The sequence below is a fragment of the Crocodylus porosus genome, unplaced genomic scaffold (assembly GCF_001723895.1).
Source record: "Crocodylus porosus isolate Cpor-Errol unplaced genomic scaffold, CroPor_comp1, whole genome shotgun sequence".
NCBI lineage: Eukaryota > Metazoa > Chordata > Crocodylia > Crocodylidae > Crocodylus > Crocodylus porosus.
The window spans coordinates 27,032,253-27,050,722 of NW_017728910.1; the positions used below are offsets into that span (position 1 = coordinate 27,032,253).

An 18,470-nucleotide genomic window follows, 5' to 3' on the forward strand; every position below is an offset into this window, starting at 1 on the left:
TTTCAGCCCTGGAGCATGAGGGTGGCTTGGTGCTGGATGTCATCTTTGGGCCTGTGGTGCCAAAGAAGCTCCCTGCTGTGGCACCTGGGAGCAGCTTGGCCTAGGAGGCCTCCACCCCTGGTCCCTTGAGCCAGGGATGCTAGGGGCTGTTTGCCCTCCCAGGGGTACCCCCAGCCCTGCAGCCTCTTGCCAAGGGCTGGGTCCTGGTTTTCTAGCCCTGTGGTTTCTCTGTCCCTGGCTCCCTCATCCAGCTGGGCTGGGGACCCTGTTTTTGCTACCTGGCCAGCCCCTACACTCATGGTGCTACATTCAGGACCATCACAGTAGTACAGAGACGCTTCCCCCCAGTACACAAGGTATGGACTGCCTCACAAAGCTGGGCTCATACAGGCTGGACAGAGCCCACACCAAGAAGGACAGGGGGGGCAGATATTGAGGGAGGAGGACAGAAGGAGAGGAAACACCAGACAGCCTGAATCAGGACCTGGCGACTCCAATATGTCCCATTCACTGAAAGGAACAACCCCCCTGCAACACAAGGGCAAAGGTCTCAGGTGACAGGGATATGAGGCCAGGAGGGAACCGGGGGGGCCATCAGCATCCTCCCTGGGCTGGAAACAGAGGAGAGTCCAAGCACTCATTTCCTCTGTCCCATGAAGCTTCAAAATATTTGTCGCCTGATGCCACCAGGAGGGACCCTTCTTTTGTTGCACTTGCCCAGTCAGCTACACACGTGGGCACAGCAGGAAGATATGCCCCAGAAGCAGCTGGGAGCACTAGGGTGGGGACAGGCCCACATCCTGGCTTTGGGGCAAACAGACACCGCATTGCTCTGTGACATGGGAGACAAGCTCCTTCTACCCCACTCTGCCAGCTTTGAAGTGGCCACTGGTGGCCTGACAAGCCCTTCATGGCTACTGCAAGGAGGAGAACAGAAGGACCATGTCCCGTGTGCTCCTTGTCCTTCCCTCTGCTCTTTCCCCATGTTCAGGGGCTCATAAGAACAGAAGAGCTGTCATGGACTGGGCCAGACCAGGTCCACCTTGCCAAGGTCTTGTGTCACACAGGGGCAGAGAGCAGAGGCTGGAAGGGAGAGTGAATTGAGGCTGACCAGGGTTTTCCCCTGTTCTCTCTCACTTGAAGCCTCCAGCATTTCAGGTCTAGAAAATTCTGACTCACAGGCTGTGCCCCTTGATGGCTAAAAAATGGTATTTAAAGATTTGCTTTTAGAAACTGGCCTGTAGACAGTGTATCAGAACAATGGTCCAGGGGAATGGCAAGGGCTAATTTGCATCTAAAAGCCTGTTTCTGACAAAGTTTCATGGTCCCAGCTTTTGAGGCAGACACTGTGTCTGAGGCCAATGGACAAATGGGCATACACATCTGGGGAAATCAAAAAACATGGACCACACTGTTTCCTAAAAACCCATAACAGAGATGACGGACCCTGCAGTGTTGGTGTTGGGTCACAGTGACCAGCTGCAGAGCCTGAGGGATTTCTGGTTTTGGTGGATGGACCAAATTAGGAGGCTGAGGCATGCTCGTATTAAGACAAATTAAAATGCATGCATGTGATGGGTTTGTTGGAACAAAGGAATATGCTGACCGGACAAAATGTGGACAGTGTGATGACCATAGGGAAACCAATCAACAATGCCCAAAAGTAAAAAGTCATCAGAGAAGAAAAGAATACAAACAAAGGGATTGCAGAACAGCAAAGCATTCCCAAGAGGGGAACTTAAGGCCACCATGAACAGAGGGTGTACTACTGCCCCATCTCACCTGCCCCATTGACCTCCAAGATTGCAGACATTCAAGAAAGAACCACCGGGTGAAAATTGTATACTAGCCAGGCATGCTTTCCCTCTGTGATAGCCCTAGGACTGGTAGATATAAAATCAGGGGGAGGGTGTTATTTTGTTTCCCTTGCATTTCTCTTCTCTGCTATCATTGTGTATTGATAAAATTTGCCTATTATCAAATGGAAGAAGTCATGGTCAGTCTAAGGGACTGGGTGCATGCAGAATAAGGTATCTGAGTCATAAATCCAGTATCAACACCCCTCACTCTTGTGCTCAATGGTATGTGTTACGTACCATCTTTGCCAACAGGAATTGGTACCGTATTTAGCCTCATTCCAAATCCCCAGAGCCAACTCCCTCTCCTCAACCCTCAACGCTTACAAAGATTCGATGGGACAGTGCTAAATCCAAGCAGGATGGGACATGAACGGTTATTCTATGGCGAGCGTGAAAGCAGGCCATTTTTGCACCAGCTGCGGTAATCACTCTGCAGTACTCCCATCCACAACGAGCACTGTAATGCATGTGTGCACACAACGCCCACATGCTGCTATCAATAATACATCATGCGCGCCGCCCCCGGAGCAGCTGGCCGAGGAAACTCCAACAGCAGGAGCCAACCCTCCCAACTCCTCGGCAGGAGAGCAGTGAGGAGACAGCGAGGTTTGCCTTCCTCCTGTCACACCTCATCCGTGTCAAGAGAGCGTTCACATCTCCAAAAGCTTTTAGTGCCTGTGTCAGTCTGGAGAAGGCCTGGTGGTAAGGATCAAGGTGCATCTACTTTGCAACATTCGGGAGTTAATGCACTGACATAAGCTTCTGCATGTCCCTGAAACCAGCAGCCTGTACTGGAGTAGCCTCAATGCTTCAAAAGATGGCAGGAAGCTCCCTTGCCTTTGCAATGCTTCCCTGCTGTGGCATAAGCCCGAGCACCAAACCACATGAGGTTGAAGGATGTAGGCCTGGCTTCATTCAAATGTCTCAGGCCCCAATTCTACTGCTCTCCCTCAGGCTGAAAAACACCTTATCAATGCCAAGAGCCAGCAGGAGACTCTCAAGAGATCCTCTGTTCTCCTCAGCACCAGCTACAACGTGGGTTTAGCACTGCATGTTCTCCCTGCCCATCCCCTCTCTGGAGGGGAGAGCAAGTCCGTCCACAGACCTAGCGGGTCCTTTTCCACGCGGAACAACCTTTTTTCTGGGCATCTATCAGGAAAAGGCATCAGTATCAGGGGTTACGGCAGCAGCAGGAAACTTTGGAATATGCAACCAGAGGACACAGGGATAGCAAACAAACACCTGAGCTAACAGCAGTCAGAAAGGGGACTCGCATGCCACAAAGCGACTGAAGGATTTTGCTCCAGTCGTGAAGAGAAACAGCTGTGGAGCCACAGCTTTGTGAGAGGCATGGAGGAAGCACTGGAAAAAGCCACTTTTGGGCCTGAACAGTTCTGACTAGACCAGGGGTTGCAAACCGTGTCCGCAAGCCTCTCTTCTGGCCTGAGTGTCTAGCAAAGCTATTAAACTATTTCCCCACTCGTAGCCCCCAAAGCCATCCACATTTCTTCCTTCAAGAACCTCAAAAAGCTCCTATTTTCTCTCTCTCATGACCCCTTAACTTTGAATCCTTTGTGTCCTTTCACAGAGTCTTTTGCCTGGAAAAAAAAAAAAATCAGTCAATCAAAAGCCACATTTTTGACAGCATATTATAATCAGAACTAATTTAACCTGCGTTACACTGCGGATGGCCATCAATTCAGCACTGACAGTCAGTGCTTTACCCCTTCAAAACGCATCAAGCTGTGGAGCTGACACTGATTCCTACTCAAGTGCTAGGAGTGGCGTCTTTTCCAATTATATATATGCCCAGCAAACCTAAACTCTGCTGCAATCCACGCGCGAAGGCTCGTTACTTCCACAAGGACCATATATTTATAAAACGAAGCTTGAATTCTGTATCATTTTTGCTGAGCCGTTCAAGAAGATGCACAGGCTTCGTTATCTGTCAGTAGAAGGGATGAACTGCTTGCTGGCACGCACAGAAGCATCAACCCAAACCCAGTTTTTTAGGAAAGAGCGACTAGGCTTCAGTTTTTCCCCCACTGAAGAACTTCATTGATTCATAGGGGGGAATCTTGGCCTTGCTAAAATCAGTGGGAGTTCTGCCAGCATCTTCAATAGAGCAGGATTTCCTTTTCAGGCCAAGGGAAACCCTTGAAATCATTCAGCCAGAGGCTGGGCACAACACAGGACATGCCAGTGAGTCACTCAGCAAGCCCAGCAGCTGCTCAACTGTCCTGCCTCACAGTCTGTGTCCCCAAATTTATCTAAAGCAAGCTGGTTTCCCTTTTTTTATATGCAGAGTGGGGGCCCCTTGGATACAGACTGTCTCTGCATGCTGTGTTTGTACAGCACCTAGCGCAAAAGGGCCTGGTCCACCTCTAGATGGACCATAACACTCAAATCACTGCATTGTGCCAGGAGTCTCAGTGACCTGTCTACTCCACTCCTGTGCTCTGCCATTTGTATGCAGTGGCAAGTCCTGGGCATGGGACAGGATGCTCTAGGAAGGGGATTTGCACCTTGATGTCCCCTCCAATGACCTGATCGTGTTTATCCCTCTGCATCATGCTTGGCAAGCACACACATGGATTGGGAAGGACCCTGGAGACCCTCTCCCCTGCACCAACCCAGATCCTGGTGGAAGCAGCAAGAGAGGTGTGTAAGGGACCTGCTCACTCTGCAGACGCAGCCTCCTCGCCTGGGCTATCACCAGCGCACCTCTGGGCATTGCTGCTGGCGAGAGGTCCCTCTGCCCCTCCCTCCCAGACAGCCCTGGGGCCGCACAGATCGCAAGCCCCTGGGAACAAGCGCACCGCCTGTCCCACGCACGCTGCAGCACCGAACGCGCTGGCAATGGGCAGCAGCTCGGTCACGGCTAATTGCAGCAGTAGCAGCAGAGACGATCACTGCTTTGCTGGGGCTCGGAGCCCTTTGTCTCCAGAGAGCTGAGAGCTTTCCTTGCAGCAGAAAATAACCCCCCCAAAAATTCAAGGCTCCTGAAAAATTTCAGCAAGACGTCAATGCAATTTAAATGTCAAGTGACCTGTGGCCCAAATGCTAACACATATTGCAGAGGAGATGCAGGGATGCAGCAGCAGCAAAGCACCTAGGCATGTCCTTAAGTGGACTGCCAAATGGGGACCTGGGTAAGCATATCTAACCTCCCATGACTGATTCTGGTGCCGTGACTCACGCTGAGCTGGACTTTGCTCCCCTGAGCAGGCTCTATATACTGTAAGCAAAGGCATTAGGATCTGGCCTTCTGGTTATGCAGGTTGGAGCCCAGCACCAAGGTGGTAATGGATTAGTCCTTTCCTTGGGAAGTAGAAAAATGCTTACTCAGGAGAGGGGCCAAGCGCAACATCCTTTCACAGACATGCAGAAGCTGGTCCAGCCTGCTGCCAACATGATGGCCACCACTGGCCTGGCCAACATTTGTGCCTTCTCCCAAGTCCAGAGCTCTCCCCCTTAAAAAGGATCCCCAGTCACTCAGCTCTGTCCCACTGCTCGTCACCATCTCTACACGGGCCACCACAAAGCATTCCTCTGTCCTGTGCGTCTTTTCAGTGTGCCAACGATCACCGTATCTGCTGTCCTGCCAGCCATCAGTCTCTTGCCCTTGGCAAAGCCGTGCTTACCATTCATTGCCTTCTCGCCATCTCCAAACTCAGAGTGAGCAGAAAGCAGATCTGACCCATGTGTTAACCTCAGTCAAACACTTTCTCTATTTAAAACCTTCCAACAAAACAGACATGATTGTACCCGAGATGGGTGACCTTTATCCTCCTTTCAGCACTAGGAAAGATCATAATCAAGTTTACTTGTGCCCATGAGTTACGGAGCAATTTCATCTGTGGAGGACAAATGGCAGAGGTGGAACAGCACATGTATGAATGCTACTGGAAACGGTCAAGGCCAACCCCTCTAGTTGGTGCAAGAATCCCCCCCCGTGTCCAGACGTGACATGCAGACACCTCCTGGGTGAGGACAGACCTGGACTAGCACAACATTTCCTTCTGGAAGGGCGAAAGCACTGGTGGGAAGCACACTACATGTGAAGGGGAAGCTGGAGAGAGACACCAGTGGCAGGACATTGTCACACATGTGAAACGGAGACATCCACAGAAGCCAATGGATCAAGCCAGCTGACCTGGAGGGTTAAACAGGGAAAGTCAGAGAAGACTCTTGGCTCTCAAGTCCATCCTCGATAGCGATTCAAAATGTCACCACATAACAGACAACCGGTGTCTCGCCTGAAATGAGTTGGATGGGTTGCATTCCCAGTCAGCCTGTGTCCATATCACACACACACACACACACACACACACACACACACACACACACACACACACACACACACACACACACACACAGAGACCTCCTTACCGCTCCCCGCCACGTTGTCAGCCTCAACAGCCGCCCAGTCTGGGCTATGGCGCAGGGTTGCCGCTCAGATCACCCGTACTAAACTGCTAGCAGGGGTAGAGGGCTTGCACTGCCACGGTCTGTGATAGGATTTTTGCAATGCTGTTGTGTGGGTGGAGGAGACTGAGTGCTTTGGGAAGCAGGGTGGATTTGATTTAAATCAAATTGATTTAAATCACTGATCAGGAAGCCTCGATTTAATCATTGTTTTCCATAAAAAAAAGTGCATTCTTGTTGCTTGATATCCTCTGTTCATTTAACTTTGTGAAACTACACTTCTAGAGAGAAGTAGGGCCTTGACTCTTTGCAAACAAACCTACAGAGAGACAATGGGGCTGATGGGCGGGTAATCAGGTCTGTTCTCTCTCATGCAGCAGAGACAAAAACCATGGTCCATCTCTTGAGCCCGCTGCAGTCTTTCCAGCCCACATGCAGCGGGGCTGGGCCTGATGATCTGTAATATCTATGAATCTCCATATGCTGCTGTTAACAAGGATGTTATCTCTGGAGACACAAATCCACTGTTTGAGAACTGAAACTATGCATCACAGTGTGCGTCTACATGTGCGCACATACTGCGCAGTAACTGAAATTACTGCGCAGTATGGGCATGCATCTACACGTGCACGCCTGTACTGCGCAGTAAATATGGTGATTTATGCACACCTGAATGTGAATTTGATACCTGCGTCCTGCAAGTATCAAATTTACGCCTGATTAGTTACTGCGCAGTAAAACACATGTAGACACTTTGCTGCACAGTAACACTGTGTGTGATCGGATTTGGGAATAACTACCTTGAGTGCACCAGGCTACAGCCCCTTCACTACCTCCTTCAGGGCCTCTTGCTGAGGTTCTGGCGGCACTGTTCTTCTCACCTGGTTATTTGTGCACGCCCCATCTGTGGCCCCACACAGTTCTAGGACCTTCTGGTCAACCTCCTCCTGGCCCTAGCCAAGCTAGGCTAGCCATGTATCTCCCAGGAAGGAGGTTCACTTCAGAGGCTGCACTCCTGAACAGGGCTTTTCCCAGGACCCAGCCTTGTTTGCTGTCACCTACCCTGGGCGATAGCAATGCGGGCTTTCCTGTGTCTGGGAGGCAAAGTCCCTCTATCTGGGGAAGGACTGCAAGCAACTACAAACCAGGGCCAGCGTTACAACGTGGACTCTTATGCTGACCGGCTGCTTTAGCTTGCGGGAAGGTCGTCTCCATTTTATAGCGCTCGGCTCTGCCTTGCGGAGAGCTCCACGTGCATTTCGTTAGGATAAAAATCATACTCCCAATTACTCTCCAGATAGGATATTACGGTTTCTTTTATTTCCTATTCTCATACTGTATAGTGCTGATAGTTGCCATGTAACTGCCTCAACCTCTTTAATTCTTCTACAGTATTTAATTGCATATCATTTCAGGGAAAAACATCTCTGGGAAAACACGGAAACCGTTACGAAATGGCTTGACTGCTTAGTGCCTAGTGCCCTGCTTGAGGACTTCGCTGACTCAGGAGGCTGACTTCAAAACACGGTAAATCCCTCAGCTCTCGTGGAAGCCATGGGATTCACCTTGTGTTGCCAACAGCCCTTCTCTTTTGCGAAGATCACTGTGATTTCTGAATCTGACTTCACCCCCAATCAGAGCAAAAGCAACCTCATTTGAAATCCTCCAGGAAGGAAAATCCCCAAAGTTTTCACTTGGGATCAAAATGGATTTTTAAAAAAAGAAAACTTTTCTTTCCATTTCTTTTCTTTCTACCCCAATGTAGGATCAAATACCACCTCTTTTTAATTTTTTTTGGTAGTGGTTTCAAATGGGGGCGGGGATCAAAACTTCTCATTCTGAATATGCTGAAATAGGGTTTTTCAACATTGTTGGAATTTCCACCCCACTTGGGTTCCAGTATGACATTCCAGCATAATCCAGTGGATTTTGTGGGGTTTCCAATGGTGTGAAACCACATCCTTCAGCAGAACACAGCTCCCTCCTAGCACCTCTGATGAGCTCTAAATGGGGACACATGCACTTACACACTCAGGCACACACGTGCATTTAAGCACTCTTCTCAGCCAAGATTAACACAGTTATAAGATAAAGCACCTTCCTCCCCCCCACCCCAAGACTGGGCTAGCCCCCCTTGACCTCAGCAGGAGCTCTTCTGCACTGGCAGGCAGCGGTGGCTCTCGTCATCTACGCTAGTTCCTCATCTCATGCTTTTATTAAATGAGACAGGACGGCCAGCTAGGGAGGCAAAGCGATGGCCTGCTGGTCCTGCCCACTTTGGGAACAGCCTCATGGCCGGCTCACCTTCCACTTGACACGCCAGCCCCTGCAGATGCGCACCAAGGGACATCTACCTCCTCTGAGCCTCTGAATGCACCACGCTCGCTTCAGCCTGTCCCCAAAACACTTCCAAGTACATTGACCCAACACAGGCCCCTGAAATGAGATGCAAACTTGCCCGGCCTTCAAAAAGCAGTGCTACCATGCCCTTACTCTTTAGCCAAAAGCTTCTCACCCGCGAGGTCACACCTGGTTTTCATTTAGAGCGGGTCACTCATCACTCTTTGTTCACTTCTGCCCCATCCAAACTGAATGGGCGTCTCCTGCCTCTCATGGGATCCCTGTGGGTCCCTGAACAGAAAAGAGACTTTAACCCTGGAGCCTCAGGAGAACGTCTGTGAAATGGGCACAGCCAAGGTGGGCATCCATGGAAAGGAACCGCTCTCAAGCTAAGCAGCCGGCAAATGAGGAACTGGACTTCATGAGCTGAATATCCCTGCATCCGAAATCAGACGCCCTTCCCTGACAGCAGCTCTCACCCCCAAGTATCTCTGCGATAACATCTACAGCTGAACTTGCCAGTTGATGGTACTTGCAGGGGTCCTGCGTTCACGGTCAGGCTCTAGGTTTAACAGCTCTGTACTTTTTCAGGAACGAAGTAAAAGATAATCACTAGAGGTCACGCTGGAGTTAAGTACGTGGAGTTAAAATATACTCCACCCAATTAGGGGAGAGGAAGCAGCACTGATTGATTGCAGGTGATGACCTTGAAATAGTGCAGTTAATACTGGAAACCTAGAAGCCAGGTATCGGGACAGTTGTGGCAGCGCAGGGAGATAAAAACCCGCTGATAATAAATAGATACATCCCCAGATGCTTGCTTATTATCATGCAAGATGTGTTTGTTATGCAAAACGATAGATCAGAAAAAAGGCAGAGAAAGAAATAAAATGAAAGACAGAGATTTAACGTGACTTGGATTTTTTTGTTTTTGTTTTTTTAAATATTTAGGGTGTTTTTTCCCTCCCCTGTTGTGCGTAATCATTCCTTTACTAGCAACAATCTCTGGGGTGATTCAAACTGTAATTTCTGCATTTCCAACTATAAATTCGATATTGTAAACTCAGACGGTGCCCTTGTCGGTGACCTAAATTTTTCCTCACTATCTTTGTTAGGGATGTCTACATCTTCCCAATAAATAATGCCTTATGATTTGCCATTTCAAAAATAATTAGAATTCAGAATTAAACAGCAAGGGCTCTGAGACAGCAGCGCATTTTAAGAGAGAAGTGCTATGTAGTTGGGGCAGACATGTCCCAGCTGAATTATACAGAGCGAGCAAGCCAGAAGTTGCTTTGCCCCACGTGGACACCCCACTAAGGCACAACTGTTCCAGTTCAAGGCACTTTGCAGGCAGAAGTGACTTGACCCTCGACACACCCTTTGAGGCCGATGTAACCTACAGCTTGGGTTGACCCGCTGGGATATCTTTCGAGGTCAAAGAGGGAGCCAGTGTCAGAGCTAGGGGGATAAATAATGTGGCAGTGACTCAGGACAGGAGCTTGTCCTGTGTTTATACAGCACCTGGCACAGTGTGAAGACTGGGCCAGGACAAGGGGCTCATTGCTGCTACAGCAATGCAGTGTGTAGGCGCACAATACGTGCTGGCAAGGAGGTGCATACAGTCAGCACGGCAAGGGGAATCCATGTGTGAGGGAGGTCTTTGCCTGAAATAGATACCGAGAAAAGCTTTCTGCATCCTCATGGAGTTTGCAGCTGCTGCACGTTACGGGAACGCTCACGGGGGAGCCTGCTGGAGAGTTAGCAAACGCGTTAAGAGGCCTACAGCTTGCATCCTTCAATCCAAAAAGCCACGTGTCCTAGCAGACACGAAACTCAGACCCCTGGCACCTAAACACGCCTGTCTCCAATGGGCTTCAGCAATAGCAATCAGCCTCTCAAGGTCTCCAGAGTCCAGCATACAGGAGGCCAAGAGTTGCTGAGCTTCGAGGGGCTACGCTTTCCCCCGCAATGTGCAAAGTGCGTGCGGCTCTGTTTCCTACACCTGAGGCTGAGGGGACTGGGCTGATTTAGCTGGAAAAGAGAAGACTGGGGAGGGATTTGATAGCAGCCTTCATCTCCCTGCAGGGGGGCTGCAAAGAGGATGGAGCTGGACTGGTCTCAGTGGGGGCAGGTGACAGAAGGAGCAATGGGCTCAAGTTGCAGCACAGGAAGTTGAGGATGGATATTAGGAAAAACTCTCACCAGGAGGGTAGTAAAGCACTGGAGCAAGTTACCCACAGAGGTGGTGGAGTCTCCATCCTTGGAAGTGTTTAAGCCCCGGGTAGACAAAGCCTTGGCTGGGATGATGTAGTTGGGGCTGGTCCTGCTTGGAGCAGGGGTTGGACTCGATGTGACCCCCTGAGGTCCCGTCAACCCTCGTTTTCTATGATTATATGATTCTAACCAACTAGCAGGGAGTGGGATATAGATGGGGAATCCTCTTTGAAGGGTCTGAAAACATCACTGGGGAACATACCTGTATACAAGAGTTTGAAGAGATCAAAACCTTCCAGCCTCAGGGTTGGGAGTTATTCCAGACCTTGGACCTTACACCAGAGAAGCTGGCACAGGATACCACCAGAGACCTGCCTGGTATCTGCCAGAGGGTCTGAGCCACGTCTCTGCCCCATGCCTTGCTGATGTCAGTGGCTGAAACACCCCAAGAGGCAAGTGAGCTGTGCTCACATCCAGACCCCAGGGCCTGGGCTGCTGGGGGGGCACAAAGAGGAGGCAGCATCTCTCTGCCTCGCTGGATTTTATCTGGAAGCTGCTGGGAATGGAGGTGCTAGGACAAAACCTGGTAGAGACTAAGAGCAAGGGTCTAAGAGCAAGGCCCGTTCACTGGCTGCACAAATCTGAGTGAATGGACAGTGTCCCTAGGAAGTACTGACCCCTTCTTCCAAGCCCCCGATCATCCCATAGAGAAACCAGCCGTGCACCCCAGGCAGAGAGGAGCTGCACCTTATGGTCGTGTACAGCAAGAATAGACCACAAGCCCCAGTCCGCCCATGCAGGGGGTAAGGCAGAGCCCTGTTAGTCCCAGCAGGCCTTTCTTCTCCTCGTCCCACCAAATCAACTACTTCCAGCCGCTTCCAGCCCAGCGCACGGGTGCCCAGTGCCGGCTCTGAGGGGGTCGCCTGCCTGATGCACCCAGCAGAAATTGGCTGGAGACACCGAGCAACCAGCCAGTGTCAAGCCCACCTGTATCCCTCCGCTCCGATGCCACTGGCGTCTCAGTCATCGTATCCATCTGCAGGGTACATCCAGCAGTTCTCAACCTTTCTAATCTCACGGCCTCCCCGGTTCGACTCAAGACACCTCTCCGAAAAGGCCAGCTCTGAGCTCCCACTCTTCTTTTTGGCTACAGAAAAACACTAGACCAATTCTGTGCTGCAAAGACCTCAGAGAGACCACAGTGGGTTTTAACACTGGATTCCTGTTGGAAATCTCAGGGTTTATCTTGTGACTTGTGCGGAGTTTGCACCCGTAGCAGCGCACGACTCTCCGCTGCACCTTCAGAGGATCTCATGGGACCGCAGGGTGCTGCAGCGCCCAGCTGAGAACCAGCGCTTTACCCGTGACGCTTCAGACACCCGTTTTCCTTCAACCATGAGCCCAATACAAATCACACCGAGTCTGGGGCTGGGGGGGAGGAGGCAGAAAGTCTGCCTCAACTCTGCTGCAGATGGTGGGGTTGCACCATGAGAGGATGACTGCGTTTCCCATCAGCATTTCATTCACGAAACAAACGGTTTAATTCCCGGCTCGTTTCAGACTTGGAGCCATCACACCTGTGGCCTGTAACAATGCGCAGTGCAGCCGTTCCGTTAATCCCTGGCCATTAGTGCGCTAATGAGGAAATCGCCACCCACTGATCAACGCTCTGAACTGGAGATACTAGGCCAGTCTCACAGCAGGGGTCTACCCCCGTCACAGCCGCTGACGTCAGCCAAGGATGCAGCCAGCCCCACGGAAAGCAATTTGTTGGACTGAAACAAAAAGTTTCTTCCTGGTTTTCAAGACCCCCCCACTTGCTTCCCAGCCACTGCCTCAATCCTCTCGCATTTCCCCTCCTTCCTTTGCAAAAGCACATAAGAGCTGCCCTCCCCAGGGCTGCCCCTTGCTACCACTGGTCAGATAAAGCAACCTAGGAGCTAAATATTGTGCTTCTCACCCAGAGATTTTAAACTGCTTTACAAAGGAGCTCAATATCAAGGTGAGGACCAATAGCGACCGACTGCTTTTATATGAAAGGAGGCAGTAAAATGATGAAAATTAGAGTTACATTGAGAAGTTCCTGCCGTGGAAGAACAGGAAGGGTCTGTCACCTCCAGCATCAGGGCTGATCTCTCTCTCTTTCCAGCCATCTTTGCACAAATAGATGTGCAAAGAAGATGGGGAATGACTAGTTGGGCTACACGACAGCAGAGAAGGACCTGGAACATAAACTGAATGGCAGTCAAGAGTGGGTGCGTCTACACATTCATTAATGTGCCTTAGATACTGTGCATTTAGTTAACTACTTCCTTAATAGAGTATTAACTAAATGCATGGTACCTAGAGTTACTGCACAATAGTATGGGCGCACAGTTATTTAGTGACACTTACTGCACAGCAGCTTAATACCACTGCACAGTAGGGTATTAGCACGGTGTTTGCTGCGATGCGCTACTGCGCGGTGTTATTAGGCTAATGCGCAGTAAGCATCTCGTGTAGACGCGCCCAGTGTGCTCTTGTTGGGAAAAAAAAGCCAACAGCTTGTATTATACAAGTGTCACTTGGAAATCATGGGCAGTGATTCTCCCTCTCTATTCAGCACTGGTGAGGCCTCACCTGGAGTCCTGTGTCCAGTTTGGGGACATTTCAATGACCGTTTACAAAGAGTCCAGAAGAAGGCAAAAAAGGATGATCAGGGAGGCAAATCTCATGAGGAAAGGCTGGAAGAACTGGGGTTATTTAGCCTGGAGAAGAGGACCAAGGGTAGATTTGATAATGATAAGTACCTGAAGGGCGATTATAGAGAGGATGGAGACAGACTTTTCTCTGGGGCTGCAGGACTGGGAGCAGTCCTCAAGCTGCCTCAGGGGAAATTTAGGCTGGAGACTAGGAGGACCTTTCTGGCTCTGAGGGGGGTCAAATATTGGCACAGGCACATAGAGAAGCTGCAATATCTCCATCCTTGGGGATTTGCAAGTGCAGGTTGGACAGACACTTGGCTGGGTGGTTGAGTCGGGGATGACCCTGCCTTGAGCAGGGAACCGGACTAGACGTGGCCTCATGAGGTCTCTTCCAGCCTGACTTTTCTATGATTGCTACCAAACATGTGCCCAAGACCCAGCTGCACTAACACAAGAGTTTGTGTTCTTCTGCCCACGAGCTATATCACGCGGCAGCCTCTCCTGCTAAGGGAAGGGGCAGTGAACCCAGTCTTGGGTGGTTTCAAACTGGCCAGGGCAGATTGCTATAGGAAGCAATGCTGAACCAGTCTGGGAATAGCGCCCGGGAACAAACAGGTCCTTTCCATCCCAGGCTGCTTTGTGCAGGAAGACCAGGGCTGACCCTGTGTCTGGAAGGGCACTGACTGCACAGGGCACGTACTCGAACATGCAACCACTACGACAGCTGTATCCTGCCCCCGGCATCCCAGAAGGTGAAGTCGCACAACGACAACAAACGCTCCCGAGCGCCGGCACGAGAGCCGCCTTCCACATGGCTCCCACCTTGCAAATCACTCTGGACTGCCCCCAGGGCCCAAGCGCCTGCATTTATGAGAATTCAAGGTATTCAAGGGTACCGAAGCAGGGAACAAAAGACCCTAGCTGCATTTCAATCCAACCAGGCAGCACCCCATGCAACCCTCTTCATTACCAAGGAAGCTAGAGCCATCCTCTGTAAAAATTTTCAGCAGTCATGATAAGGGGCATATTCGATCGGGAACAGGAATAGCGCCATGTGGGGAAAGGGCAACTGCATGGGAACCAAACAAAAGTCAGGTGCATTTTTAAACCAGGGGGAGGGAAACGCTGCAGACGCACGGCAAGAGCAGAATTAGACAGCTTCAGCGCGTCCAGGCCAGACTCCAATGCCTGTCCAAGGATAAGTGCAGACACTGGAAACGTATGAGCCACAATTGCTTTTGTACTATGTAGCGCAAGGGCAAAAGTATTTGAAGCATAAAACCTTTCCTGCAAAGAGCTGCCATCTTTAATAAATCACCGCATCAATTATTCACAGCGAATCAATTACTTGCTTCCAATGAGAATCGTATGAATAACCTCATGCCCTTTAACGCCACCTCGGGAAGTTAGCGAGGAATTAGTCAGTAAAAGGAAGAGTCGCTTATCTTTTATAGCGCGTTACAGAGAGATGACCCGAGCACCTCGAGAGCCCCGTCTCGGCGACATGGGACGGATCCAAAGTGATTGCCGAGAGACACGTGGGGGCCTTTCTGGGTGTAAACCAGGGGAGAGGGGATCATGCAGCAGCACTGCTGCAAAACCTGAAGACCCCTGCAGACTTTGTCACCTGAATTAAGCACCTGCCCTGAGGGGGTGGGCAGCCTGGGTGTGGACGAGGAGCCAGCACACACTTCTTTCCAGGCCAAATGCAATTGCCTGGGAAGTCCCCGGGGAGACTTTAACGAGCTTGCGACAGCAGTTCACCGATGCTCGGGCAGTCCCCACCCAAGTGACTCGCACGCCGTGTTTCCAACGCTTTCACAAACTAGGTCAGAAATCCCAATGCACTCCGAGAGCCGGGCTGCGCCGGGTACTTACTGAGCTGTAGAGGTATCCCTCGGCATTCATGGCCACGTAGAGGCCCGCCTTCACTCCCTGGATCGCCACGACACGAAGGCCCACAGGGATTAGATTGAAAAGGGCTGCGGGGGCAAAAACAGGAGCAAGCTATGGTTATCAGGATCGTCTTCCCATGTGGTCTGCATCCCCGACCCATGCTGTCTCCTTGCCCCACACCTTCCTCCCACCCCCTGGCTGCCCACAGAGGACAGTCTGAATTTCAGACCTGCCCAAGGACTTTCTACTGCCTCGAATACACTCCGGCTAAAGCCGCAAGAAACTGCAGGGCTGTACCCACATGCATTCTCCGTTTCACCTGGACATTTGCCACTTTGGAAACCCCCAGATCACCGCTATCAAGAGCAGAGACCCCCAGGATGACCCACATCGGGCGCCAGCATCTCCCCAACTTCAGTTCCTCTATGTCACTTGGAAGTGGTGCCGGGCAACCCAGGGGAGGGCAGGACCTTCCAACACTCAATTTTGCTGCAATCCTATCCATTAAAATACTGCAGCCACTCCCTCCCCAGTGGGCATCTGTAGCTCAGATGTGACCTCCCGCCAGGCCCCCAGACCCAGGCAGTTTTGCTATAGGAGCAGCATAAGCGGACAGAAAAGGAAGGTGGTTAGGGTCTCGGTGGCCAAAGGGATGCATCGCCACAGCTCCCCCGTCATTATTTAGGTGCCAGTAGCAGCCAGGTAACCCAGCAGGACCTGAGCCTGTTACAGTCAAGGCTGCTGGCTTACACAGTCCCTGCATTAAAAAAAACCAGTCTGGATGGGACAAAGAGAGAAGAGAAAAGAGACACATGGAGCGGAGAAGCAACTCGCCGAAGGTCCCACGGTAGGTTAGTAGCCTCCCATGTCTCCTGAATCACCGTCCAAGGCCCTCGCCCTCTTTCCATGACCCAGAAGCAATGGGGGGTGCTCTATGCTAGTTTTTTCCATGCGTTCCAGCAGCACAAAGCCCAGGGTTTCCACTGCACCTCCCAGCCTCAGAAAAGACCTCGGACTTTGAAAACTCCCCTTTCCCACAGGACTGAATTTTCCTCATGAGCCTCGACGAGCAAAGAAGCACGCACCGCACCTTCCCCTCACCCCTTTGACGAGGTTACAGCCCAAAGCCCCCAGCTCTGACCCAGGTTAGCAAATTGAGCAACAGGGAGAAGCACTGAGGGCCGGTAGCATTGCACCGATCTGGAAGGTGCTCCAGACAGGAGGAGAAACAATGCAGATTATCCCCCGGCACGGCACGAATCACACTGTGTGGGAGCTGCGTATCTTGTACTAGGGCTAAGAAGTGGCCTTGATGCAAGTGCAGCCCAGTAGGGTCTTTACACGAATGGTGGTGGGTGAGCACCAAATCCTCTCCTGCCCATCTCCCGTTGCATGGTCTCCCAGCCTCGTCTCCTTTGGCAGCTGTCAGGGCCGTGGAGCACTAACAATTTGGCATCGGTGTTGTGGGCTGCATGAGCCCTGCTTTGACACAACCAACGTCCCACAGACCTCCGTTGCACTGGAGCTCCCTCAGAGGCTGTTTACATGGGCCCGTGCACATGAATCCGAATAAACCAGGAGCAAAACAAGTGCCTCGAGGGGCAGGGGCCCCAAAAGAGCCTGCCATGAGAGGCCTGCGAGCAAGCGGGAGGGAGGGGGAAGAGGAGAGGAGCTTGTTTTGACTCCTTTGGAAGAGAGTTTAAAAAATTAAAATTAAAAAGTGGCAAAGGTGCAGCTGTGTAGGAAGGGAAGTCGGGCTGTTTGGGGGACATTATAGGGAGGTTGGGTCCACGGTGCGTGAATTCTCGCTCTGCCTGCCTTCTACTCGCCTTCAAACTGTCGACGCCAATCTGCTTATAAGTCAGCACAGAAATTGGCCTGAGCAGGTCTGAGCACCCCACTACCAGCGTAGAGCTGCATTTCAAGCAACCATCCACACGTGCTCCAAAACCTCAGTGGAGCCAGGCTTCGGGATGACTTTGGGGGACGTTCTCAGCGCGGGCAGATTGGCCTGTGTGCTGGGTCAGGCCCAAAGCGACGCTTTGCAGATTGGGCACCATTTGGCCAATGTAATTACATGCTGTTGGTGCCCCTGCCCCACGAGGCGTCGCGAGCCCCCCCCGGGCCAGCGTCCCTCGTCTGGGCCCGTTTGCATGTCCACAGCTCTCTCACTCCTGGGACGGGCCAAAGCCTTGGGTAATTAACAAGTCTATTTCTAAGCAATTCCCCACCCCCCAGTTTTTTTATACTGAAAAATGGAGCATATTACTGCAGATAATGAAACCAAATGGGCATCATCATTCATTCTCTACAGTTAATTTGTCTTACACAGAAAACTTGTCACAGACCATTCAAAGTCCCCATCAGGCAGCGTGGCAGAGACCACCCAGGATCAAGGAGAGTGCCGTTTCCTTGGGCAATGCCCCCTCGCCTGCACTGCCACACGCCCACCCCGGGAAAAATCATATCTTATTTCACTTCAGGCCTCGTCACCGCATCTTTGTTAAGCAAGATGCCCAAAAGGTATCGTGAGCCCACGGACTTCATAACAGGTAGGTGGGCACGTGGAAAGGACAGTGGCAGAGCTGTTTAACTGCAGAGCAGAAAAAGGCTGCAGGTGAACATAGCTCTTTTTGGTCAAAATATGGATGTTCAGGCTGAACACAAACAAACCAGCAACGGTGGCAGCGGATGAAGAACCCGGGTTCATGAAAGCTTGTGCTGTCTCTATCTATCTGTCTCTGAGAGAGAGAGAGAGAAATAACTATACAGATCCACATGTATGTATAGATCTATGTATAGATCCATATGTATGTATAGATCTATGTATCGCTATAGATATAGCTATAGGAAGATAGAGCACAAGCTTTCATGAACCCGGGTTCATTTCATCAGATCTAGCTATCTATATCTATGGATCTGTAGATAGATAGATAGATATACACAAACACACGTAGATATATAGGTATAGATACTTATACCTATAGATGTACAGATATCTATACTTTTTATATATAGATACATATACACGTGCACCCCCCCCCAT

The 18,470-nt window shown here is 50.9% G+C and overlaps 1 protein-coding gene across 3 annotated transcripts in view; it reads right to left on the reverse strand.

Moving 5' to 3' along the window:
• Window positions 1-18,470, reverse strand: part of FGF12 (fibroblast growth factor 12) — a 212,880-nt gene that overhangs the window by 84,591 nt on the left and 109,819 nt on the right. For all 3 annotated transcript variants that reach the window (XM_019532922.1, XM_019532923.1, XM_019532924.1), the window contains exon 3: window positions 15,407-15,510. In XM_019532922.1, the coding sequence (XP_019388467.1) occupies window positions 15,407-15,510 (104 nt within the window). The remainder of the gene's footprint in view (window positions 1-15,406; window positions 15,511-18,470) is intronic.